The 22,260-nt window shown below is 39.7% G+C and overlaps 1 protein-coding gene across 15 annotated transcripts; it reads right to left on the bottom strand.

Annotated features, from left to right (window-relative positions):
* Positions 1-460: 460 nt before the first annotated feature.
* Positions 461-21,801, bottom strand: LOC110990713 (uncharacterized). Of its 15 annotated transcripts, none has more exons than XM_087131134.1 (14): positions 21,609-21,801; positions 20,809-21,010; positions 19,874-20,085; positions 19,350-19,529; positions 17,090-18,963; positions 16,891-16,986; positions 7,146-7,218; positions 6,610-6,849; positions 6,075-6,179; positions 5,198-5,323; positions 4,937-5,044; positions 3,541-3,642; positions 3,242-3,409; positions 461-2,267 (listed from the first exon to the last, which is right to left on the bottom strand). In XM_087131134.1, exons 2-5 carry the CDS (start codon positions 20,834-20,836, stop codon positions 18,808-18,810), a joined length of 576 nt encoding a protein of 191 aa, XP_086987260.1. In that variant the 5' UTR covers positions 20,837-21,010; positions 21,609-21,801; the 3' UTR covers positions 461-2,267; positions 3,242-3,409; positions 3,541-3,642; positions 4,937-5,044; positions 5,198-5,323; positions 6,075-6,179; positions 6,610-6,849; positions 7,146-7,218; positions 16,891-16,986; positions 17,090-18,807. The 15 variants fall into 15 exon arrangements, with proteins under 15 accessions (XP_086987260.1, XP_086987259.1, XP_086987261.1 ...); XM_087131133.1 differs by having other exon boundaries at positions 3,242-3,422; XM_087131135.1 differs by lacking the exon at positions 3,242-3,409 and having other exon boundaries at positions 6,075-6,170.
* Between the last annotated feature and the right edge of the window lie 459 nt (positions 21,802-22,260).

The following is a 22,260-nucleotide window of genomic DNA, read 5'->3' on the forward strand; positions in this document are numbered from 1 at the left end:
GAATATTTACTGTAAACTTGGCTATAGAGACATGTAGCGGCAGATGCAGACCGACTACCGTGTGTACAAAGCGAAAACGAACGAAATAGGGAGCATGTCCAAGGAAAACTCTGACCCCCATGTCTGTTCTGTTCTGCAAAATGGCACGAAATTGTCTTTTTGGATAACAAACATATAACCTTTCCACAGACTCCAGGATCAGCCTATCTCTTGACAATTTAATATCGGATATAAAGACAACGTGGCGTGTATTTGACGTGTGTAGCATGCAAAACCAAAACAAATACGAAGCCTTTTTGTTAAATGTTTCCAAATATCGAAATAAAAATTTCTCCAGTGGATAAGGAAATGTGTATCCTTGTCGAGTCACACCAAGCTCACCTATTCGGACCATTTGTCAACCTACTTAACCTCCGAGATAAAAAAAACTCTTCGACCAAAAGAGACCAACTAACGTGTGTACAATGAGGGAAACACTTTCATTTATTCGGCATTTTTCATGAAAAAGAACAGAACAACATTAAACAAAACACATGACACATAATACACTGAAATCACAAACACAAACATTACTAATGCCCGGAGAGAAAACAGTTAATCCAATAACTGTCACCCGTAAGCCTTCATTTCTGAAGTTCCAGGTTTTACATAAACGTGCACACATATACACAATAAAGTAACTGCACAAGGAAAATATGATTCAAGAAATGGCAAATAAATAAATCGAAAAGAAAAAGTACATTCAGATCGCAAAAATAAGATAAATAAATACAAATACATTAAAATAAGAAAATTAAATTAATTACAGAAACAAATCAATAAATCAATAAGTAACCCAAAACAATGAAAGAAATTTATTGTGTAAAAACCGAAAAAAGAATGAAACCATGAAATAACAAAATACAGTTGAAGACCGACAAAAAGAAAACGAATGACACATCTGGCCCACATGGCAAATCCTAGGTATTCAAATCCCCCCCCCATTTTGTGCTTCCTTGCACCAAACAACACAGTGACCCTCCCACAACTTGCCAGTCCCAACGACCTTATTACAAGGGTACTCAACTGCAAATTCAATCAGTACTCTGTAAAGTTTCATATAGTTTCAAATTCAAGTGGGTACTTGGTAAGTTGATCCCGTGTTGAAGGGTTATTTAAACCACTTCAGTTTCAAACGTTCAGGTACATGTAGTTCATCTCAAGAGCATGTAATTGGCAAAATGTGAAGTTTCTGCATTCGTGCCCTTAGGTTTGTCCAGCCTGATCGTTTCAATATATCACCTGTTCACTGAGACTTTTTCACGGTCAAAGGCTCTATGAAGATCTCTAACAAATGTAAGCAAAAGATGGATGCTTTTAAAATCACGTAAAGACAAATTCAATGTACATATGCAACCAATCCGTGTAATCCATCTTAAATCTTCTTCACTGGAGAATTATCCTGGTTGCTCAACGTTGAATTTTGTTCTAATTTGTCGATGTATAAGGTTTCTGTTCTGAAGGTACCAGATAAGCTACTTGTATTCCAGAATAGTCAACACTAGAAACTTGCAAGATGAAAGCTAGACATAATAAGTCTGTTTGATTTGGTAGTGACATAACAAGATTTTCCCGAGAAATTTTGTACTCCTTATCAGCTTCAAACTGCATGTTAACTAAGGTACAATTCAGGTCCACTATTTTCTTTAAGCATCCTATATGCAAACCTTTGGTTTCCTTAGTTATGTACTGAGATGCATTTTATTAGCATGACAACATTTTTGGAAGCCATGAATATTATGAAGGTCATCAGACTGACATTATATTGGCCAATACACAAGAGCATTGTTACTAAATAAAGTGCTAGCTGACACAATGTGATAAGGAAAGTTGTTGGCATACATAAGATCTGGATTGGGCTCAAGACACTTCCTTGAGGTACACCAGATGGTACAGAAAAACCATGTAAAGTAGGAACTTTTCAACAAAACCTTTTGCTGCCACCACAAGACAAACGGTCACTGCAACAATTGCAAATTATGTTGAGGAAATCAAAATTATGCTGGTGTTACTTTTATTGCCCTTAAAAGGCTCAATGCACTTATACAACAGATATTGCACCAGGAATTTGCTCAAGCTATTCCAGAACAGGCAAGATAAGAAAACGATGAAAGAGGTTGATCATGTCACAGCATGGAGTGTATCACTGTTCAACCAGCAGCAGAAGACTAACAAGTAGAACAGATAGGCACAGTGCTAGAATCCAAATCTTGGCCGTAATTGTGGTACTGAGTACAGGCGTAAAAAATCACAGACAAATGTTTAATTAGGATGACATGATTTACGATTAAAGGCATCACATAAATAATGAATGACCAAAAAACAAAATTACCAACAAGCCAATAAAATCACCTCAAAAGGAGGGCACAGAAGACTTGATTAAAACTAGATTTTTTTTAATTAGTAAATTCACATGATTAAAAAGAATGAGAAAGAATTATAGCATGGTCTTCACTTTGCAGGATAATTTTCTTACGTTTGGAAATATGGAAATGAAACGTTCTCCTAAGATTTTTTTTCTCTTTTTTGGGCTGTCATTTTGATTACCTGTGTGGAGACTACTGTTTCCTTTGTTCTGGTTAATTTGTCTTGTTAACGATATGAGCATAAATGGGGTTAATAGTAGTTTATTTTACCTTTGCAGTCCCTGCTGACCCACATAACTGATATTTGTCTTGTTATTTGGATTTTCGTCCCTGGTCCCTGCTACTGCTTATATTTACTTGTATTTGTGCTTTTGTTGTTTTTTACATAATTTGTGTTCAATTTGGCCTAGTTTGTTCTAGTGATGGTCAAATAAATAAGGATAATTGAAGAGATGGTACCCATCATGATTAACCAAAGTAAACCTTTCGACCATTTGAAGACAATCGTCACATATACAGGCCAAACTACTAAAACAGATTGACTAACAAGTACAAGAGGGAGAAGATTACTAGCAAACATAATGACTGAGTCAAGCTTTCGCCTTCATTTGTGTATAGTTCTCTTAAATGTGGCAATATCAGAATGAAACGTTCTTCAGTGGATATGTTCAACAAAATGACAAGATCAGTTGATTTTCACCAACCCTACAGTCACAGACAAATGCTTATTTTGGATTAGGCCTTATATAGAGCCAAATTTGCTGCAAATATCCAATTACAAGACCAACTTACAAATGGGAAACCGGGAGGCATAAATGCCCTAATTAAGTATTCACCTTCATTAAATAAGACTTGAAGCTTTACATGGTGGAGACTAAAGACAGGGCTTGTGGCTACATCACGTGGATAGATTTCCCTTGGAAGAGGTATGGTTCTGATAAGAACTGTAGAGTGTGTGCTTGACGTTTCAACCAGCATGCTCTCGATGTCCTCAAGAGTGGTGCCTGATAAACCATGCTCCAGATTTTACAAAACAATTGTACATGTATACAAAATTATGTACAGATATTGTTCAAAATCTGGAACATGACTTTTATTGTTAGGCTCAAATCAGAACATGATATAAAGTGCTTACCGAGTGAGTTGTGTTGTCAGTAATGCCAGTTGCCAGTGATGTGTGAAACTCCAGAAAACTGTCTCCAAGGGACTTGGTCTTGTCTCTTCATCAATGCTACAGCTAATAAAACCACAGAGTCAAGTAAACAAAGATCAGAGCCGAATAACATACAAGTAGACATCACTGTGATGTCTTTATATAAAACTCTCATTTTCGTGTTGACCTTTGTTTCAACTCTCTTCAATTGTTGGTTGGTCAGCAAACATAACTCCTGAAAAGTTATACTTCTCAACCCTCGAAGCAGCCATTTTACAACTGACACCCCCTCTACTTTCTTGGGCTCTTTTAACAGCCCCAGAAAATAGAAAATTAAGACAGTCCAAAATCCTCCAATTTCAATACGATTTTGTATACACCCGAGTGGGGGTTGGGCCCAAAACTCTCTGATATTTCACATTTTACCTGCCATCCCAAGTTTATCAATGAAATTAATCACTTCCTGAAGGACCACCCATTTTTGAGTACATAGGTTTTATACGCAGAGCCAAGATCGCTCAAAACCGGGACAAAAGCACTGGGATTGAAACAAAAGACCGTGTTCGGCACAAGAGACTGAGCTGCTGGGCATTACCGACATTTTTTCAATCTCAATAGTAGAGATAATCCAACCTTGTTTTGGAGCAGTATACCATGGTTTGGGGCATTTAGAGCAAGTGGATTACCACCAGGGACAATGGCACTCCACCACTGCAGCAATGAGCCACACAGCGCCACTACACACTAATCTGGCCTCTACTGAAAAGACTTCAGCAGCACACTATGCCAAGTTTGTGAACAAAAGAAGGTTACGTAACACTGCACAATCTGGGTTCTTTTTACAAGGCTCCAGGCCTGGCTGAAATACTCGGGCGTCAATGAAGGTCACCTGTCACCTTAGAGTAGCGCCCAAAGATCCCTTTTGCATGGGTATAAACATCCGTTAAATGAAATGATGAATTTTTGAAGAATTTTGAAAACTGAAAATCTCGAAAATGGCCCGTATGTGTGCACTGCATTTTTCAGAGCACCCGGCAGCAAGTGGTTAAAGTATGGCTACCCATGCACATGTATATTACCCAAGTTTAGAAACGGATTAAATTTATCCACAGAGAAGGACCTCCGTCCCTGTCAACAGTTGGAAAAGAGACGAGACCTGTAACATAATGGCGTCATGCTTAGTTTACATGTGCAGCTAGCAGCGTTTCCTAAGGCAGCGAGGTGAAGCAATATAGTCCAAGTAGAAAATAATAACTTGACATCATTATGTTTTAGGTCCATATATCAGGCGTTACAAAAAAAGTATGGAATAAGTTCACAGGGGACTCAATCAGTGAATTATACCTTTGGAATGACCAACAACGATGGACCCACTCACCTTTTACCCAGAAGGCAACAGCAAGAGATCAAAGTACCAATCACCTCAACAGGCACAGGAACTCTATCATCAAGAAACTGGATGTACCATGAGTGGCTTGTGCTCTGACTGCAATGGATACACAAAACAGTCTTTAAAACATGTAACAGGAAGAAATGACGATACAACATGAGTGTATTAGCCTGGATTCACTGATTATAAGCTGGCAGTGGAGGATTGACAAAGGTGGAGAAACAAAGTTATAAGTGCTTCCTCACTGACCTTGTTCCAGGCATGTGGTGCCAGATAGATGTGATTGAAATGGACACCAAAGAATTATGGTCAAGATGGCTTACATCATAATCCCCAGCCAATGTTGAATCCTTGGTGTGTATGATAGAAGCCAGCCTGTGTTAAGGATATCATAAAAGAAACTCTGGACACACACGTTATTCATTCTGCATGCTGCCACCATATGGAGAGCCTCGATCTGGTAGTTTATACAATTGCATCACAATTGCATCAACGCAGCTTCTGAAACATTGTCCAATCATATGGTATAAGATCTGACACAGCATGCGCAGAATGACCAAGCAACATACATGGAAATCACTGAACCGACTTTGTAAAGATCAAGATCGAGATTCTGCATGCCTGGGGCGGCAGCGTGCAAAGAGCGAATTGTACCAACTGTGGGCTAGTATGCCATATTGTAACAACCTGATGCATTGCAACTTTAATGTATTTGGCACAGAAAGATGGCTTCATTGAGTAAAAACTTGGCTGATAAAACAAAACAAGTCCAGATTTTTTTAAACGACCCCTGTGGAATGTGTACGCCCATCCTTGAACGTGATTTGGATCCAGGAATGAGGACATTTCATTTCAGTACACTCCCCATTCACTACAAGCAGCCTGTAGATGCAGCTTCTGTCTTGTTTCTGTTCACTTTAGCACAAATTGTACAATCATACCAAATAATACCTTCCATTTTTTGTAGTTTAATTCAACCAAACCTTAACTTGAAGGCCAGAGATTCTCATTAGTTGAAAAACTTAAAAGACAAAACCCAAGATCAAGATTTACAGAACAACCGGGCATTTCATTATTACCATTACCATGGACTTATATCAGAATATGATGTAGACTGTTTCCATACCTGTTGAGTAGTGTCACCAGTGATAAGATATCTCTGATTTGTTACACTCCAGAGAACGGCCTCCAGCGACTAGCTTGCTCTTGTCTCTCTGTCAAACTACTGAAACTAGGGAAACTAAACCATGTTTGAATTCCAATCTGTATTACTGCACACATGTGGAGGCCACAATTTCAAAACATATAGGTGCACTTTACAACAGTAGTCGAAACATCATTGAAAGCAGTGCCAAATCAACAAAGATCGGGGCCCACATCACTGGAGTTTCTCATATAAATCTTATTATCTTCTTAGTTGTCATTTTTCCATTTCTTTTCAATTGTTGCTTGACAAAGCTAAGTATAGTTAATTTTCCGAACACCTTAAATACATGTACACCTCCCAAAAAGTCCTTTTCCTCAAGCCTGTAAGCAGCGATTTAACATATTACATCCATCTACTTTTTTTTGTTTTTCTTAAGATTTGTTTTCGACCATCTACAGATGCAAGCCCGCAAAACAAGGAGTGTTGATCTGGGGCTATAATTAAACAATCCCACCTGTTTTTTCAGCCAAGCAATCTCTTCAATCTGCCTTGAGTAGAAGCACAACTTAATTGGTTGAAAAACAGCTGTGTTGTTTGGGAGTATTTATTTTATGGTAGCGATGGGGCTGCACCTCTTTTATGTCCTAGTAGTTCATGAACCAGTGATGCACAGTTAGTACCAAAGAAGCCTCTAATGCCAGGGAAATAGTGTTCTCTCTCGGTTCAACTCAAGGCCAACACAGGAGATCACAGTCTATGCAGAAAACATTCCCAAATTATAAACAGTATTAACCGTAACCTCCAAGGGTGCATGTAAAATCTTATTAAAATCAGAGGATTTTGAGGACCATTTTAGCTAATTCATGGCTCCCCATATACATGTCACCCAGTATCTGGGCAAAATAAATTTATTCACCAAGGATGATCCCCAAATAGACATAATGACGTCACACTTTGTTTACACACGCTATATTACAAGACAGTAAGGTGGGGTAGGTCTATAGGACATGAGGGAATGAGTTCACAGGTGACTCAATCAGTGAATCATACCTTTGGGATGACCAATAACTCTTGTAAATCACTCATCCTGTAAGCAACGATTCATCAGTGGCTCATGCTCTGGCTGAAATGGATGCACACAACAGTCATTAAAACACGCAAAATGAAAAGACGGCAAAAAAATATGAGTGGAGGAGCCTGTTTGCTGATTCTCAGAGGGCTTTGAAGGATCGGAAAGATGGAGAGAGCTGATTGAGAATTTGTAATTCACGTATGTGCACCCAGCACTGCCAGTGTATCAATTTAGATATATATGGCATTTTATGGGGTGGTACATGACAGGGGTAGCCACACTCCGGTCCCGCCTCCAGCGATACAGCTTCAAATTTTGATCAAAAGAGGCAGCGGTGGTGAGCCGTAGCCAGTGTTCAATACCTGTGCATGCTGTAGTCTCACATGGAGACAGCACACCGCGTGTTGCCAACATAGATCAGAGTACAACATAAACTGTCGAAAATATTTTTTGTCGGGGTTTTACTGAAGATATACACGTACCCCACGTATATTTGCAATGGATGTTTGTAATGACATGCATGATAAAGCCAAAAGTGCAAAGGTTTTTTTAAAATAGATATTGGGCCATTTCATACAACAGTCTCATTAGAAGTGAAGTATCATTTTTAACCAATAACATTTCTCACCTTTATTAAACTTGCCTCCTCTGAAGTTACATTTAAACAAACCGCCAACGTGGCCACACACGCGTTCTCGTGCATGGGCATTGTCATGCTAATAATGAGTAGAACAGTATACTATCATAGCCCGTGCCCCTTTTTAGATCACCATCAAGACCATGCAAACATTTCGTAATAAGATAAAGTGATCGACACGGGCTTATTTTACATTTTTAGTATTTACATCATCTTTAACGAATCTTATTTTATTTGGGTTTATCATGAATTAGTCCACCTTTACGGCATGCTAAATTCAGATTCAGACAGGTCAGACGACAACGAACGCTTACCTCACTTTCCCACTTTTGTCATGCTTGTCTTGTCCCGGTCAAATGCATGCCGCATGCGCAGGCGCGCCAATAAATTACCAATAATGCCCGGCGCGCCCCTATTGAAAAAAACAGGGTGAGGCTGTAAGCCAGGAATCCGTGCATGACGTCACTATGTAAAATTCTCGCATGCATAGAAAATCCATTTACAGTATGGGCATGACAAAAAACGTATTTTCACTACCTTAAAGCACGCGAAAGAACTCTTGTCGGCAAGCTGCCACAATAGTCTAGTAGATAACGAGTTGGACCATAGATTTTACTCTCCTGAGTTCGATTCCCTTTGAAACTGCTTTATCCCATTTGTGTTTTTCTTCGGGATTTTTTTTCAATTGAAAGAAAAACAGAGCAAAGTGAATCTGAGACCCAAGAACCTCATAAGTGTCTGTAAAAACCACGATGAGTTGCTGTTGGGTATCAGTACATGGGAACTACATTGGATCCAGGCAGGTGGTGACATCATGCACAGACTTCCTGGCTTATAGCCTCATTCATTGAGAACAAAGTCAAAATCTTAAAATATTTAGCGCCCTCGTTGAAAAATATTATAGCACCCTCTGTTCAATCAATATAGGGGTGCACCCTTGTATTTAGGGCCAAAATAAAGTCCATCGAGTTTATTTATAAAAGTTATACTCTCAAATGATATTAGAGGGTCCTGAGAGCCATGGAACTGGGGAATCGAAAAAATATGAGACTAAAGCTCTGGGCCGGACTCAGGGCTTCCAACTCTGAGCAATTTGGAAGCAATCAGGTCCAAAAGTGGCACTACTTTAGCCATTTTTTTAGCTATTTTAGCCATCCTATTCCGGGAACAGTGTTCTTGAGTCGTGTTCACGCCGTTGGAGCGCGAGAACAAGATATCCGTGTCAAGAACAGGCCGCCCGAACTCAACCATAGCGCCCTCTACTGATTCAATTCTTTCGCTGTTTATTCAAAATATTGTAGCGCCTTTTGTGTAACGAATATTTAGCGCCCTCCTCTCATTGGCAATATGAGTAGCGCCCTCAATTTAACATTATCCTAAAAAGAAAAACAGCGCCCTCTGTTGAATTGAAAGTTGACTAACGTCCACTTGTAAGCAGCAGCGTCCCCAGGACGTCATCGAAAAAGTCGAAAAACGACAAATTTCCATGATTATAGCGCCCTCAGTAGATCTCCAAGGAAACTTTCTAGAAGAATTCCAAACTCCAAAATCATTGACGGTCATACTGCTTCTTATCAGACTTTGTGACCAATGTAAATAAGTACGGAGGATCAGAAAAATATTCACGTTAAAACAGCCCCACATGTGCAAAGCCAGAGTTGCAGCCAATGCGAATGACAAAATGATTTTATAATAGTTTTACACTGTTAATTAAAGTGAGGAAATTATGCTCTGTCTATTGAAAAGAGAAGCGTCACATCTATTGAACACGTTGGTCGAGTTCGGGCGGTCTGTTTCTTGTTCTTGCGCTCGAACGGCGGGAACACGACTCAGGAACATTGTTCTCGGAACGGGCGGATCACACACCACCTCCTCGTCAAGGTTTTCACACGTAAAAAAAAAATCGTGAGATTTTGATTTTTGAATAGCTGCAAAAAGTAGAGAGATGGTTTACAAAGCCAAAACAATGGGAAGCTTTGCAAAATTACAATTAGTCACTTTTCATAACAAAGAAATGAATGTTACTATTTAAATAGAAAAGAAATCAGCCCAGTTATCCACACATTAACTCTCGAATGACGTTTATACTCATGGACACCGCTGTGTTGCATATCGCTTGCAACTAACCACCAACAACAACCGGTATCACTAAAAGATAGTGCTTGGCCTGAATCGGATGCAAAATATATTTAAATCTGGATCGCAAGTTATCTTAAGTGATCTTTAACCCCAACAGCCCTCAGCCTTCCAACAGGTAAAGGATTGAGGACTGTTAGGGTTAAGCGTTTTCTTCAAACCAATTTTGGGGTCACCAAAAAGAAGTGCCCTCGGGAACAACGCCATAACTCTGTAACCTTTAGATCAATGAACTTCAAACTTAGACCCAAGGTATATGCAGAAAGGTCCTATTTTTACTGAAAGTTTCAAGGTCAAAGTTGACAGGAGTCAAAAGTTATTTAGGGTCACCATACGGGGACGCCCCCTACTAACCCTAACCCTACGCGCCAATTTGTACAAGCAGAGATCATATACAGATAGGCCCTTGGGCGACGTGTTTGGTCGTGGTTAGCCAAAAAGTGGGTCAAATCTAACCCTTGGTCCAGGATGATATTTATTACCACTTCTTCTGATTTCCCCACATTGACGTCTTGTATTCCTTTTATTCCCTATCATCCATAGTCAGGCAGAATGTGATTGACAGGTCTTTTCCGTATAGACACATTCCGGGACGTTTAACGCACATAATCGCCACCAGTGCCTGGTAATTAAAGGTGGGGCACACTGTCTGGATAAGGCACAGCCATCTTGCTGCAAGCACCTGATTTCTTCTTACGCAAACCCACGGTCGAGACAGCCGCCAAAGTGTATGACGTTCTTGGAAGGTTCGGGTTCTATCGTCCAGCTCGACCTGGCCGGTATCACCTTAGTGTATTGGTGCTGTCAAGTCACCTCGAGGTAAGGACAGCGAAAAACGACCGAAGCAGACCAGTTCCCGAGGACAGTCACGCCAAAAATATCTTCTGGGCGAGCCAGCAGGCGGTGGCCTTCGGGAGACTGCTGAGTGGGACTGAAATGAACTCCGTCATTTGTATAAATTAGGTTCTCTTTACAGCCGGCAAGCTGACAGTTCTGACCGATGTATTCCTATTGGTACAAATCTCGTAAATCGGGCATAAGAGAAAATATATATGTATGTGACAGGTGGGAGTCTACAAGGGGCTACGGGGAATCTAGATAACTGTTGTTTAGCCCCTCCCCCAAACAATTCAAACATTAGAACAGCAGAACATTAATAACGTTCAAAGGTGACGTCTTGTGCAAAGGGTCTGGCCTCCCAATTTGGCTGGTATGTGCTTTGTCATAATTATGTAAACAGGTATGTTTAAACCAGCTAGGGGCTAGAAACGTACCCACGAGAGAAGATCATTTCCTGCATACTGTAAGCTCTCAACTAACACGGACGGGTATACTGTCCCTTGGCAGCTAGAAAAAAATATTTATCCTTGACAATTTCATTTCTGCATTCATGTTTCACCCATATATACACTCAGTGAATTAAACATAATACTCCAACCACTTCCTTCACTGCAGACTGCCATGTTTCTCAGTAATATGGCCTTGTGCTGTCCCTCCCCAAGGATTATCTTTGATTTCTTCAAGATACACTCGTCCAGGTATCGACCTCTTTGCTAGGCATTAGTTTCAAGTCATGGAGGTTTAATAACTGCCTGGGTGACCGCACCCACATGGATGTTGAGATTAGCCAGAGTGATTGTGGTCCACGTTTACGTTACTAGCGTCCGCCAAGGCCAACGTGTTACGCTTGAGGAATGACCAGTCCATCACAGTCTGAACGTCTCATACGAAGTGCCCCTGATCTACCTTCTTACACAATTTCTGAAGGACAAAGCTGTCTTACGGACTGTGATACCTGGAGTGGATCGTGGATCATCTCCAAGCGTTTACTCCTTTACATGTACAGCATTTGCATGATCATGTACATGTCCCGCGTACACATTAGACACGACTGCACTGAGCGCGCGACTCTCCACTACAAGAATGTTACTCAAAGATCCTTGCCTAGCTTCCAATTTATACACATCAATATTCATAGCATTTGATGGTTCTATGTTTATTTTCAAATCATTGCATTTTCATTGCTAAAACTATACCCTTTCACCAGGATATCACAACTTATACTAAATTTATAACAGACACCGGAATATAACAATGAGTCAAATTATACTAACACCAGGCAGTTTGCAAACGACACGTGTACTGTACAAAATGCTGAAGGCGAACCAGGACTGGGAGCCATATACACATTGATTACTTTTCCTTGATGTCTTCTTACAACTCCCTCCTTTTCATAATACAACGTTTGTAAATTGCACCTGCTTGGTGATCAAAGCTGCGCAGACTATCGGGACGCATATTGTCAAATAAGTGGGGCTCAAATGCCAATAATTTCAGGATTGTTCTAAATGTACGTTAACAATTAGGAAAGCTACTGCCTCTTGAAGTAAAACTGAGATTGTGAAAGCTTGATGAATTTATCCGGAGAGGATGAACATTAACACCAGAATTTGCTCAAGTTGAATGTAATCGTTACAGTTTTATTCACGGGTAAAACAACATGACCGTCAAACAGAAGTCATATTGGCTTATCTCACAGCCGGTGCGTGAGGGCGGATTCCGTTTCACCCAAGGAGCTCGATGGTACCAAACTTGAATTTTTTTCTTTCTTTTTAAACCTGACATCATGTACAAAGGCTCCCAATCATTACAAATGTGAAGTCTGATGTCAATCAAATGAATGCTGACGGTCATTGGAAGTTCAAGGCTACACGCGTGCTCTCTCCTAGTCCTTAGCTAAGCTTCTCACGAGGCGTGGAGCCAGTAAGTTTAACCTATAAGGGCCATCCAGAAAATAGGAGACTAACAATTAACCCTATCGATCCCGTCACATTTCTTGGTTTTGCTTCACGCATTCTCATTTTGATTCTGCCGTGAATTGAGGCAATTTTACTAACATTCTGAGGAAAGATATTTGGTCATTTTTTTGTGAATTATCTGCTACAGTGTACATTACTAGGGAGGTTTTTGCAAATCAACAGACATTGGGTTCGATCGAAGTGACATACAGTATAATTGGTACGTCGCAGTAAATTTCAATTTCTCCGTTTTCCTTTCATGACCTTTGTTGCTTTGTCACTGTATTAGATAGTTCTCTCAATTATTACATCAAAGCTTTATCCACAGCCTCCATATTTCATACGTGAATACATTAGTCGCTGCCCATTACAGAAGTCACAATGAAGTATGTAGCTACAGCAACTCCAGCAACCAGAAGAACACCAGTAATCAATCCAATGGCACTCCACATGTTAGCTCGTTTGGCGGCTTCTTGAGCACCGTTATAGTCGCCAGCTAAGTACAGAGTTTTAGCCTATTGAAAAACATACCCAAAGTTAAATTTAAATTGAACATAAACTCCTTTTTTTTAAGAAATTGGCAACACAGGAAACTCAACATGAAGACATTCAAGTTAAGTATGTGCTGCATGAGTAGTGTAAGGCTAAACACCCGTCTATGCAACTGAAGTTGCGCTTGTGGTGTGGATCGTTAAAAAAATAGAAAACCTCGTTTCCTCTCGTTACTACCGATGTATAAAAGTGTAACAAGACAGACCCTAAAGACGTAACAGTAAGCTTCTAAATGATGATTTAAGTTTTTTTTGCTTACAATCTACAACAAATCTATATCATAATTTTGTTTACTGGAATTGTTGAGGTGCGTGCTGGCAAACATTTCCCCCTACATCGCTTAAATGTAAATTAGCCGCATAGCAAGCTGGCAGATCGTCCTTCGGAATCACAGACACTTACAAAGAACATGCACAATAGAAATCAACAGGAACTGTAAACCGTACACGAATACAGTGGTAATGATGCGCAGTTTATCACACTACAAAATAACACCCAGGGTGTTATCAGAAGACTAAATCAACACTTTCACTGGTTGGTGTTATTTAACTCTCTAGGTGTTACTTTTAACACCCTCTGGTGCATTGTAAAGCTTACGGGCATGTCAAGTAACACCCTAGCTTTGATGTGGTCATAACACCAAAATGTGTTGTTTTTAACACAGCAGATTGGCAGGCAGTGTATTAATCTGACGCATCCAAAAAAGAGCTGGTATCTTCTCCATTATACATGGATTGAGGAAAATAATTATATGGAAAGGAAAGAGCACTCAAGATTAATTTGACAATATTCAGCAACATTTACGGCAATATATGTAACGGGTCCTACTCTCGTCGTCTCTCGGGATCAATAGCATTAAGACAACCTACTTTTTCTAACTGGGCAACAGCCAGCCAGCCAATTGGACGACACCACCACACACGAATGCAATGAGCAAAGCATTCCTCTCGGGCAAACATCTCATTGGCTCCTTGTGCAGGCGGGCTGCAATATATCGGCTGCCAATAGATTCAAAGCGGCAATAACATTCAAAAAAGTCCCAAGGTGAGTTTTTAAGTTAAAATGTAAAGAACCAATGCTTTTGTCTTTGCTTCAACATGTCATGGCTTGTATACATGAATACCGGAATGGTGTATAATTATTATTTCAACATTGCCGAGATGATTATGGGAAACGGGATAAACAGAGATAATGCCAAGTAAAAGTTCTGAAAGTGTATATCGCATCTTTAAAATGTCCCAGGTTAGTGTATATATTGCAGTTTACGTATACAACGTATACAAGCGAAATTCTGCACGTAGTATGAAATCAAAACGGGCAATATAATTCAGGCATCTGCTGTATGCCACAACAACAAGAATCACAATTTAAGCAAAATTGAAAATCTACAATGGTCGATAAAGGATCGTATTCTGGAACATAAACATGGCACAATGGTGGAATATTCTATTTGTACGAACCTGTTGCATTATAGGTGGATGTTGTTGCTCATAGTAAGGTTGCGAATATTGCTGCTGGGGATTACCTTGGTCTCGGACATTGGGCTGAATTACACGTCATAAAGAAGTTTGCAATGTGTCAGTGAAATAAAAATTGGTTGCACTTAGTTGGATTAGTTTTAAATGCTTATGTAGTTTGGTGCAAGCTATCCTTGAACACAAGTAGAACCACGTGACCGCAACCTTAATGAGAGACCTCTTCTTTCTCTCTTAGAGCAAACTTTTTTGGAAGCTTGCAAGGTGACATTTCCTACAAATTGAAGCAGTCATAAGACCACACTTTCAAACAATGAAAAATCGTCGTACACCAGAAAATAGCTATACTTTGTTGCGATCAGAAACACCGCAGCTTTGGGTGTAAAAATAGTTATAAAATGGGCACGGTGGCTTCTAACTAGTCATGACAATCTGACAAACCACTTATCTGGTATTTTGTGGTGGTTGCGATTTCCTGTAATAATGCTTGACAAATTTTGAAAACTTACATTGTATGGGGGAGGGGGGTCCGTGGTTGGGCAGGGTATCTCGTTAATAACTAAATCTGGAATAAATAACACAACCATAAAATTAACTAACGAATGATTACAGTTTTATTGGCTCATTTTTTAGTACAATATACCCGTTCTTCGATAAATTGTTATTTTAAAGAACCTAATAAGCGAGTGAGAAAAAAATAAAGGCTATCCAATGCAGATGAAAACACAGAAAAGGGTAATTTGATGCAGATAACGCAAAATTATTTTAATTATTATTAATAAGGTATACATTGTATACCTAATACTATAATACCGCCTATTTCCTGGACTTGTGAGCGCGTCCTGAGCCTGTAATAGAATACTCGTATGGTTCGATTACGCATTTTGTTTTTCAATTTTTGGACGAACACTTCGAGTTACAAAAAAAATTGCATGTATCTGCTGTTGAAAAAAATGTAAATTTTTAGTTTTCACAACTAAGTAATAGGTGAATTGATTGCTTTCAAATCCTGACTATACCCATCCATACACCTTGATGTCAGCCAATTATTGATGAACAGTTATTACTTCCGCAGGATTGTTCAAACCATTCAACGAAAAGCCTGGAAATGTCACATGACTGTTTTATAGAAACTCGTCTACTAACGAAGGTTCATCTCAACATTTTGTTTCAGTCTTCCATGGGGTGAATACTTCAAACAATACAGAAAAGGCATTTTAATCACTCTGGTTGTTATCATTTTGTGCAAAATTAGTACTTCCAAACCCTCTCCATTTTCTAATCAATGTGCTAGTTATATTGCAAAATTTCTGTATTATATTAGGCTAACTTTTACATTAGTGACATTAAATTCTAGGTTAGGCTGTCTTATGTGTTACATTATATAACACCTACATACATCCCCGTCATCTGATTGGTGGATCGTTTATCACATGGCACTGAGTTATTTTTACCAACACAAAGACGTAGAGTGCAAAAATTCATAACAACTGTGCGTTAGAAATGGATAACAAACAACTCGGGATCGATTGCGCTGCAGCTTCTAATGGCGCAAGTTTCTTGATGGCAAAATGATGAGAGGTCAAGCTCCACTGTTCACAATTCTAGAAATAATTATAAAAACTTCTTTTAGTAAGTAATGCTGATGTTGTCATCATACGAAAGCAGAGCTCGGAATATAATGTCGAAAACTTAACAGATTCACAACTGAACAACCTCCACTTTGAATCAGTTAATTAATGAGATGACGAGGAATTATACAGGTATTGTATTAAAAAAATAAATTTTTCGCAATCGCCTCGTGGAATACATCGTTTCATTGTCACCTCATGCAATTATTCTTACCATCACACTCATAAACATTCGTTATTTGAATAATGAAGGGGTTTTAGAGGAAAGTAATTTGGTATTATTGCTATTGCGACAGAATTAGACCGATGTATCTAATTCTCTAATTCAACAGTCGGGTGTAACAAGGGCACACAAATGTCGTGCTTTGAACCCTGAATTTGTAGTCTAACCCATATTTATCGGCCGAGACAACCCGCACAGACTCCCTTACTCTAATGAACACTGCTGTGGTTGACTGGCAGTACCAGCGCCTGGACTACTATGACATACGCACCTTTGTTTATGTCGTCTTCCATGTTGTACGCTTTACCAATCTAGGCCTACACCTTCTGTTACGTAGCTCACATTTACCTCTCATTTAGTTGTCTAGCTGTGTATATAACAGGAAGAACAATACCAGATCATGTCAATAGTCCAAAGTTCATCGATCGTTTTAGTCATGTGCCTGTCGAATTGGGTTATCGAGAGCTTACGGTAGGTTGGTTCCGCGTTTATTCCCTAAAGAGAACGTTATACCGGCGACCAAGTCCACTTTCTTGGTTTTGCAGCCAGTGCCCGATACTGATATGGAAGATTTCGCCATCCAAAATAATAGGCGGGGAATCGCACACACAAATATCTTCAAGTGACGGCATGGGCGTAAATCCGGGTCAACGAGGTATATTTTATTTTCCCCGCGTTTTGACGAGGGGTGGGTTATGGCATTGGATCATGCCCTGTGGTGGGGAAAAATAAGGCAGATTGTGAAGACTTTATCGGACTCTCCAAAAACAACAATGTATTCAATAAAACTCAGACAGGGAGAACGAATATGCCGTTTTGGTGTAAGGTTCTGCATGGGTGTAATGCTTAATTACAGACGTACATCTGCATCTTGTACATCTGCAGCGGAATACCCTTACAACTTATTTTTACAAGTGTCTAGCCAACATTGAAATTTTGTACTGGACTGGAAATGTCTGGCTGAAATTTCTTTAATTGTGAAGAAGCATCCAAAATCAGCCTTATTTATAAAAGTGCAATGGAAATTTCAATTTAGATCATCGCAAGCCAGTTGAGCATTACCCTTTACAGACTGAGGTCAGAGATCAGAGGGCTTGAACAGATCATAATCAGTTACATCACCATTTTGGACGACTGGCATAAATTTTGGAATGCAAAACAAGAAGAGGAACATAACACTCTTTTTAACTGTATCTCGGAAACCACATCAAAAGCCATTCCGGGATAATTGGCTGTGACTTGACATTGTCTACCCTCAAAATGTGGCTGCAGCCACATCGATCGTTCCATAGAGTTGTTCTTTATTTAGTTCTTTATTTCTATTAATCCAGACATCGTTTCACATTTCATATTCTTACTAATGATTGTGTTACTGCCAGTGGTGTATCCAGCGGGGGGGATGTTTGCGTATTTATTTTTACAAGAAGAGGATGATTTCTTCGGTATATTTTTTATCAAACAACGCAAGCAAATAGAAGCAAGGATTTTTCTCCAACAACATCATGTTGAATGAGCCCGAAGACGCTTCGCTTTTGGACCCCCCTTCCTGACACCAAAAGCTGGATACGTCATTGGTTACTACATGCAGAGACAAAACAGAGACAAGGATCCAGGGAACTAAATGTATTAGTAACAGATAAAGAGTCGAAAATTTATTCATATTTCAAACTTCAAATTTTAATACGGAGAAGATATAAAAACACTTCAGGACGGGTTCATTACAACGGAACTACTTGTTATTGATACTTCATAATTTCAAATGGGTGATTACTGAATAACGCCACAAGCACCAGCCAATATAGCGATTCGTCTGGTGATCGTTTGTATGTCACGTGTTGCTGACAGTGATTTGTCGTGTGGTGGCTTGTGTCGCTGAATGAACTAAAGGAAGGTCTTAGAATCAAGATAATCCACGCTTATGCGCCTCAATTCGCTTCATATCATAATGTGTGACAGACATTAATTAGTAGTCAGCATTGGCCTTGTCTTGATTCAAAAACAGATAAGATCCGTCGAAACCTACAAGGTAATTGCTCTGTCAGAAATATCCATAACGAGTTGCAAGGGTTTCAATATCGTTCTGGACTGAAACAGGAACTAAATTAGGCCCAGACAAATAAGGGTTTGTGCAAGTGGATAAACAAATACTTGTAGCAACAAGTGCCTTCGACGTTGATTGTAAGCAGGGCTATGCATACATCATCACGAGAAATATCATGATAGAGAGAGTGAGCCCAAATAAGATGAAACAGCCAGAGAGGGCAGCAGACCACGCCCACCAGGTAGATGCCTCGGTAACCTGTGCTGATGCATAATACTTTCCTTCTTGACGGAAACGCCTTGCCTAGAATAACAATGCAAAAAATAGCAAAGTGGTAAAAGTAATTTTTGTAAGCATACACCATTTTCTACACCATGTAAGGGGTAACCTGGGGGAGGGGTATTTCAGTATCAATAATATCCAGAGCATTCTTGTTTTGTGATCGTCCAATATTGTCCTAATGGTATGGAAAGGGAGAGTTTTTCCCAAAATCAACTGAACCACCTTCTTTCGATCACCTGCACGTACCGGTACAGCGCCATATATACGCCTGTCAGAATTCACTGAAAAAACCCAAATCCCTGAAGGTGCATGTGCGATCTTGCTTCGTAATTGGATTCACTTATGCAAAATTTCATCCATATTCACACAAAACCATAGAGCTTGTATGACAACCAAAGCAGTCTTACTTGTTTAGCCCTTAAAATGGCCATAAAACCACAAACTGGGCAACAACATGTCACCAAAATGGCGGTAGGAAGTACGTCAGCATCGCGTGGAAACATTTCCGGTATTCCTTCTTCCATCGTTGAGGGTGTCGTAGGTTGGTCACGTCCTGATTCCACGGCGTTATTGCATCGGTCCCTATCCTGTCGATATTATAGGCATAGGATCAAAATGACTTTTATTCACACAAAACCTTTTGGTGGAGGATTCAATTGATATCTATGCAGCTTACCGTAACCGGCTGAATAGAGAGTATCATATCTTAATTCTCAATTTGAGGTGTTTTAGCCACAGAGACCCGTTTTAGTCCTCATGTCATTATCCTCGATGGAATTTTACGAAGTGTTCATTTGTTACCAGGTGCTGGCCGTGGGCTGCTGTTCACTGGTTCACTGCGTGAATGACACACCTCACCAACAGTCGACATATGAAGCTAAAATCAACTCAGACTGCCCCTTTTCACCACCGGAAGGATACAAGGACTCACCACTTCAGTTCTAGATAGTCTGCCATTTTTGCACTCTATGTGACGACTTTCCAAGTCGGCTCCAGTGTGATGTTCTGATTTTTCTGTATCTGTCAGAGTCAGAAGTCGGTCATACAACAACGACCCTCCCTTGATCTGAGATTTAGCTATTGAGATGTCTGACTCTTCGTAGGCAGCTGTACTGGTTCCTGGCCCACTGTCTGGAATGAGATCTGAACATAGGATTTGGGACCGAGTGTAAACAATTTTACTGGAAGGAATTTCAGGCCTTTGGGGTATTTCTTAATTAATTATAGGCCTAACTGCACCAATGGATAAAAATAAACTTGAAGGACAGGCTCGTTTTTACGCTTTCTACTGTCCTTCCTAACAGCGTGCGGGATCAACGAAGGCACGATTGCTAACGCGTCAGAATAGTTAATCTTCGCGCACTGATTAGAGGGCTGTCAATTACGTACTTTGAATCATTCATGTAACTATATGACATCATTGATTGAACCTCGAAAATGGTTCTTTTCCGCGGGTTTTAATAGACGTTCCATTACACCCTCTCAGAAAGGGTAAAACCCGTAGGTGAGGCAGCAGCTCGAGCTTTGATTTAATTGTCTTCAACAAGTAATGCAAAGATTTCAAAGGATTAATTTTGGTGACACAGCCATGAAACAAAGGATTAATATTTTTCATCCATACGACTGAAAAAAATACATTCCAATTGCCGTCTTATTACCAGAAATAATTCGGACCATTTTTCTGTGTACATAGGCCTATACAAAGGGACATTGGCCTGGTTACTGAGGTGTATCAGCTCAGTGCTGTGTACGGTTATTAGCTGTACCCATTTGTATGCAATCAAGATCATTGGAAGAAAAACAAGCCCCCCAGTTGGGGGTTACAGCTTGGTCAAAATTCTAGACAAATGACGATTACTAAGTTACCTTCCTGCGAAATATCGGAATTCTCCATGATTTTGCTTTATGATTGTTGCTCATATCAAGCTCTCATAATTGACGGAATTCAAGACCACCATATACATCACAAATACTGCAAAAGTGTCAACAAATCCGATGGACTTGGTTGTCAAACGTGCTTGTTGTAGTGCACTTATCACTTCGGAATGGATTCTACAATCGCCGCAACCTACGATGATGGTGGAAAACAAAATGAATGTTGAATACAGTTGCCAGTACTCTGCCTGTGCTTCATTTGTATACATTATATCCAACAAGCCTATCCTGCTTTGATTTACGTAAACTGTGTACGTTTCCAAGTTTGATACCTGGCCTTTTCAGTTACCGATCCGGCTTGTCAAAGTGACCGTATTGATTGAAACTGGAGTACATTGAAAACGGGAAACATTTCCTGATAAATCCGCGTGATGTAAAGAGGAAGGTCAATCCGGAACCCATGAATGTATACGATGCCTCATTTAAAATAATAATACATTGTCATCATTATCTAGGTCATATGGTGGCCTCGCGGTGGTTGAGGGTGTTTCTGCTGTGATAGTCTTGCCATTGCATTGCTTGGCAGTAAAGAACCTTGATATTTGCCCAAATATCTTAGAGACTTCAAAGCGATGTTCACATGCAGATCTTAATGCATTGTGCAACTCCTGCTCGCAGTGATAAACACGCCGAGTAAGCGATATGTCTAGTTAACAAATATTAAGTGTCGTCACTAGAACAGTGAAAATTTGGTGATAACATTTGCTTCCAGACGAATTAATGTCTCTTACCATTGATAAAGAAAGAAGCAGATGTGTGTCCAGGCCTATGTGTCACGTACAGCACATCTGAGGCCGTGTCGTGTCCGACAGTCCATGGAGCTATCGCTTCATGTTCACTCTATGTGTTGTGCACAATGATGTATTCAGCCGCTGTAGTCGACTGTTTGCACTTTACCCGCCACACTATTAGTTTAGGAGCTCTGTGGTTTGAAGTACCCAGACGAATCCACGCGAAAATGATTTTGGATTTCAAACTGAACTTTGATCAATTGGATTTTTTGATAACTGGCAAAACGAGAGGCAGAATCAACAATATTATTTTGTCTTAAAGCTTAAGATTTAAAACTAAAGGTCAGATGACGGCATGTTGTTCATTATGATTTTGTCAACTGCACAAACAAATTTACTTACACGATTAATTTGGACGCTTGTTTAAACTTCAAAAACTAAACTGATTCCAACCATGAAGGAATAAAAAACATTGATTTTATGGTTGACCAAGGTGTGACAATGCTAATCATTTTCACAACAAAGTTGATGTGTTTTTCTACCTAATGGTTGAAATCATATGCAACTATTAGTGCTTGAAGTGCAGGCAAGCGTCGAAATTAATTATGTAGTCAAATTTGTTTGTCCACCGAACTATTATGTAACGTGTTTG

This window comes from Acanthaster planci, linkage group LG21 (genome assembly GCF_054643075.1).
Source record: "Acanthaster planci isolate LZ-2023a linkage group LG21, COTS_SCS, whole genome shotgun sequence".
Taxonomy (NCBI): Eukaryota; Metazoa; Echinodermata; class Asteroidea; order Valvatida; family Acanthasteridae; genus Acanthaster; species Acanthaster planci.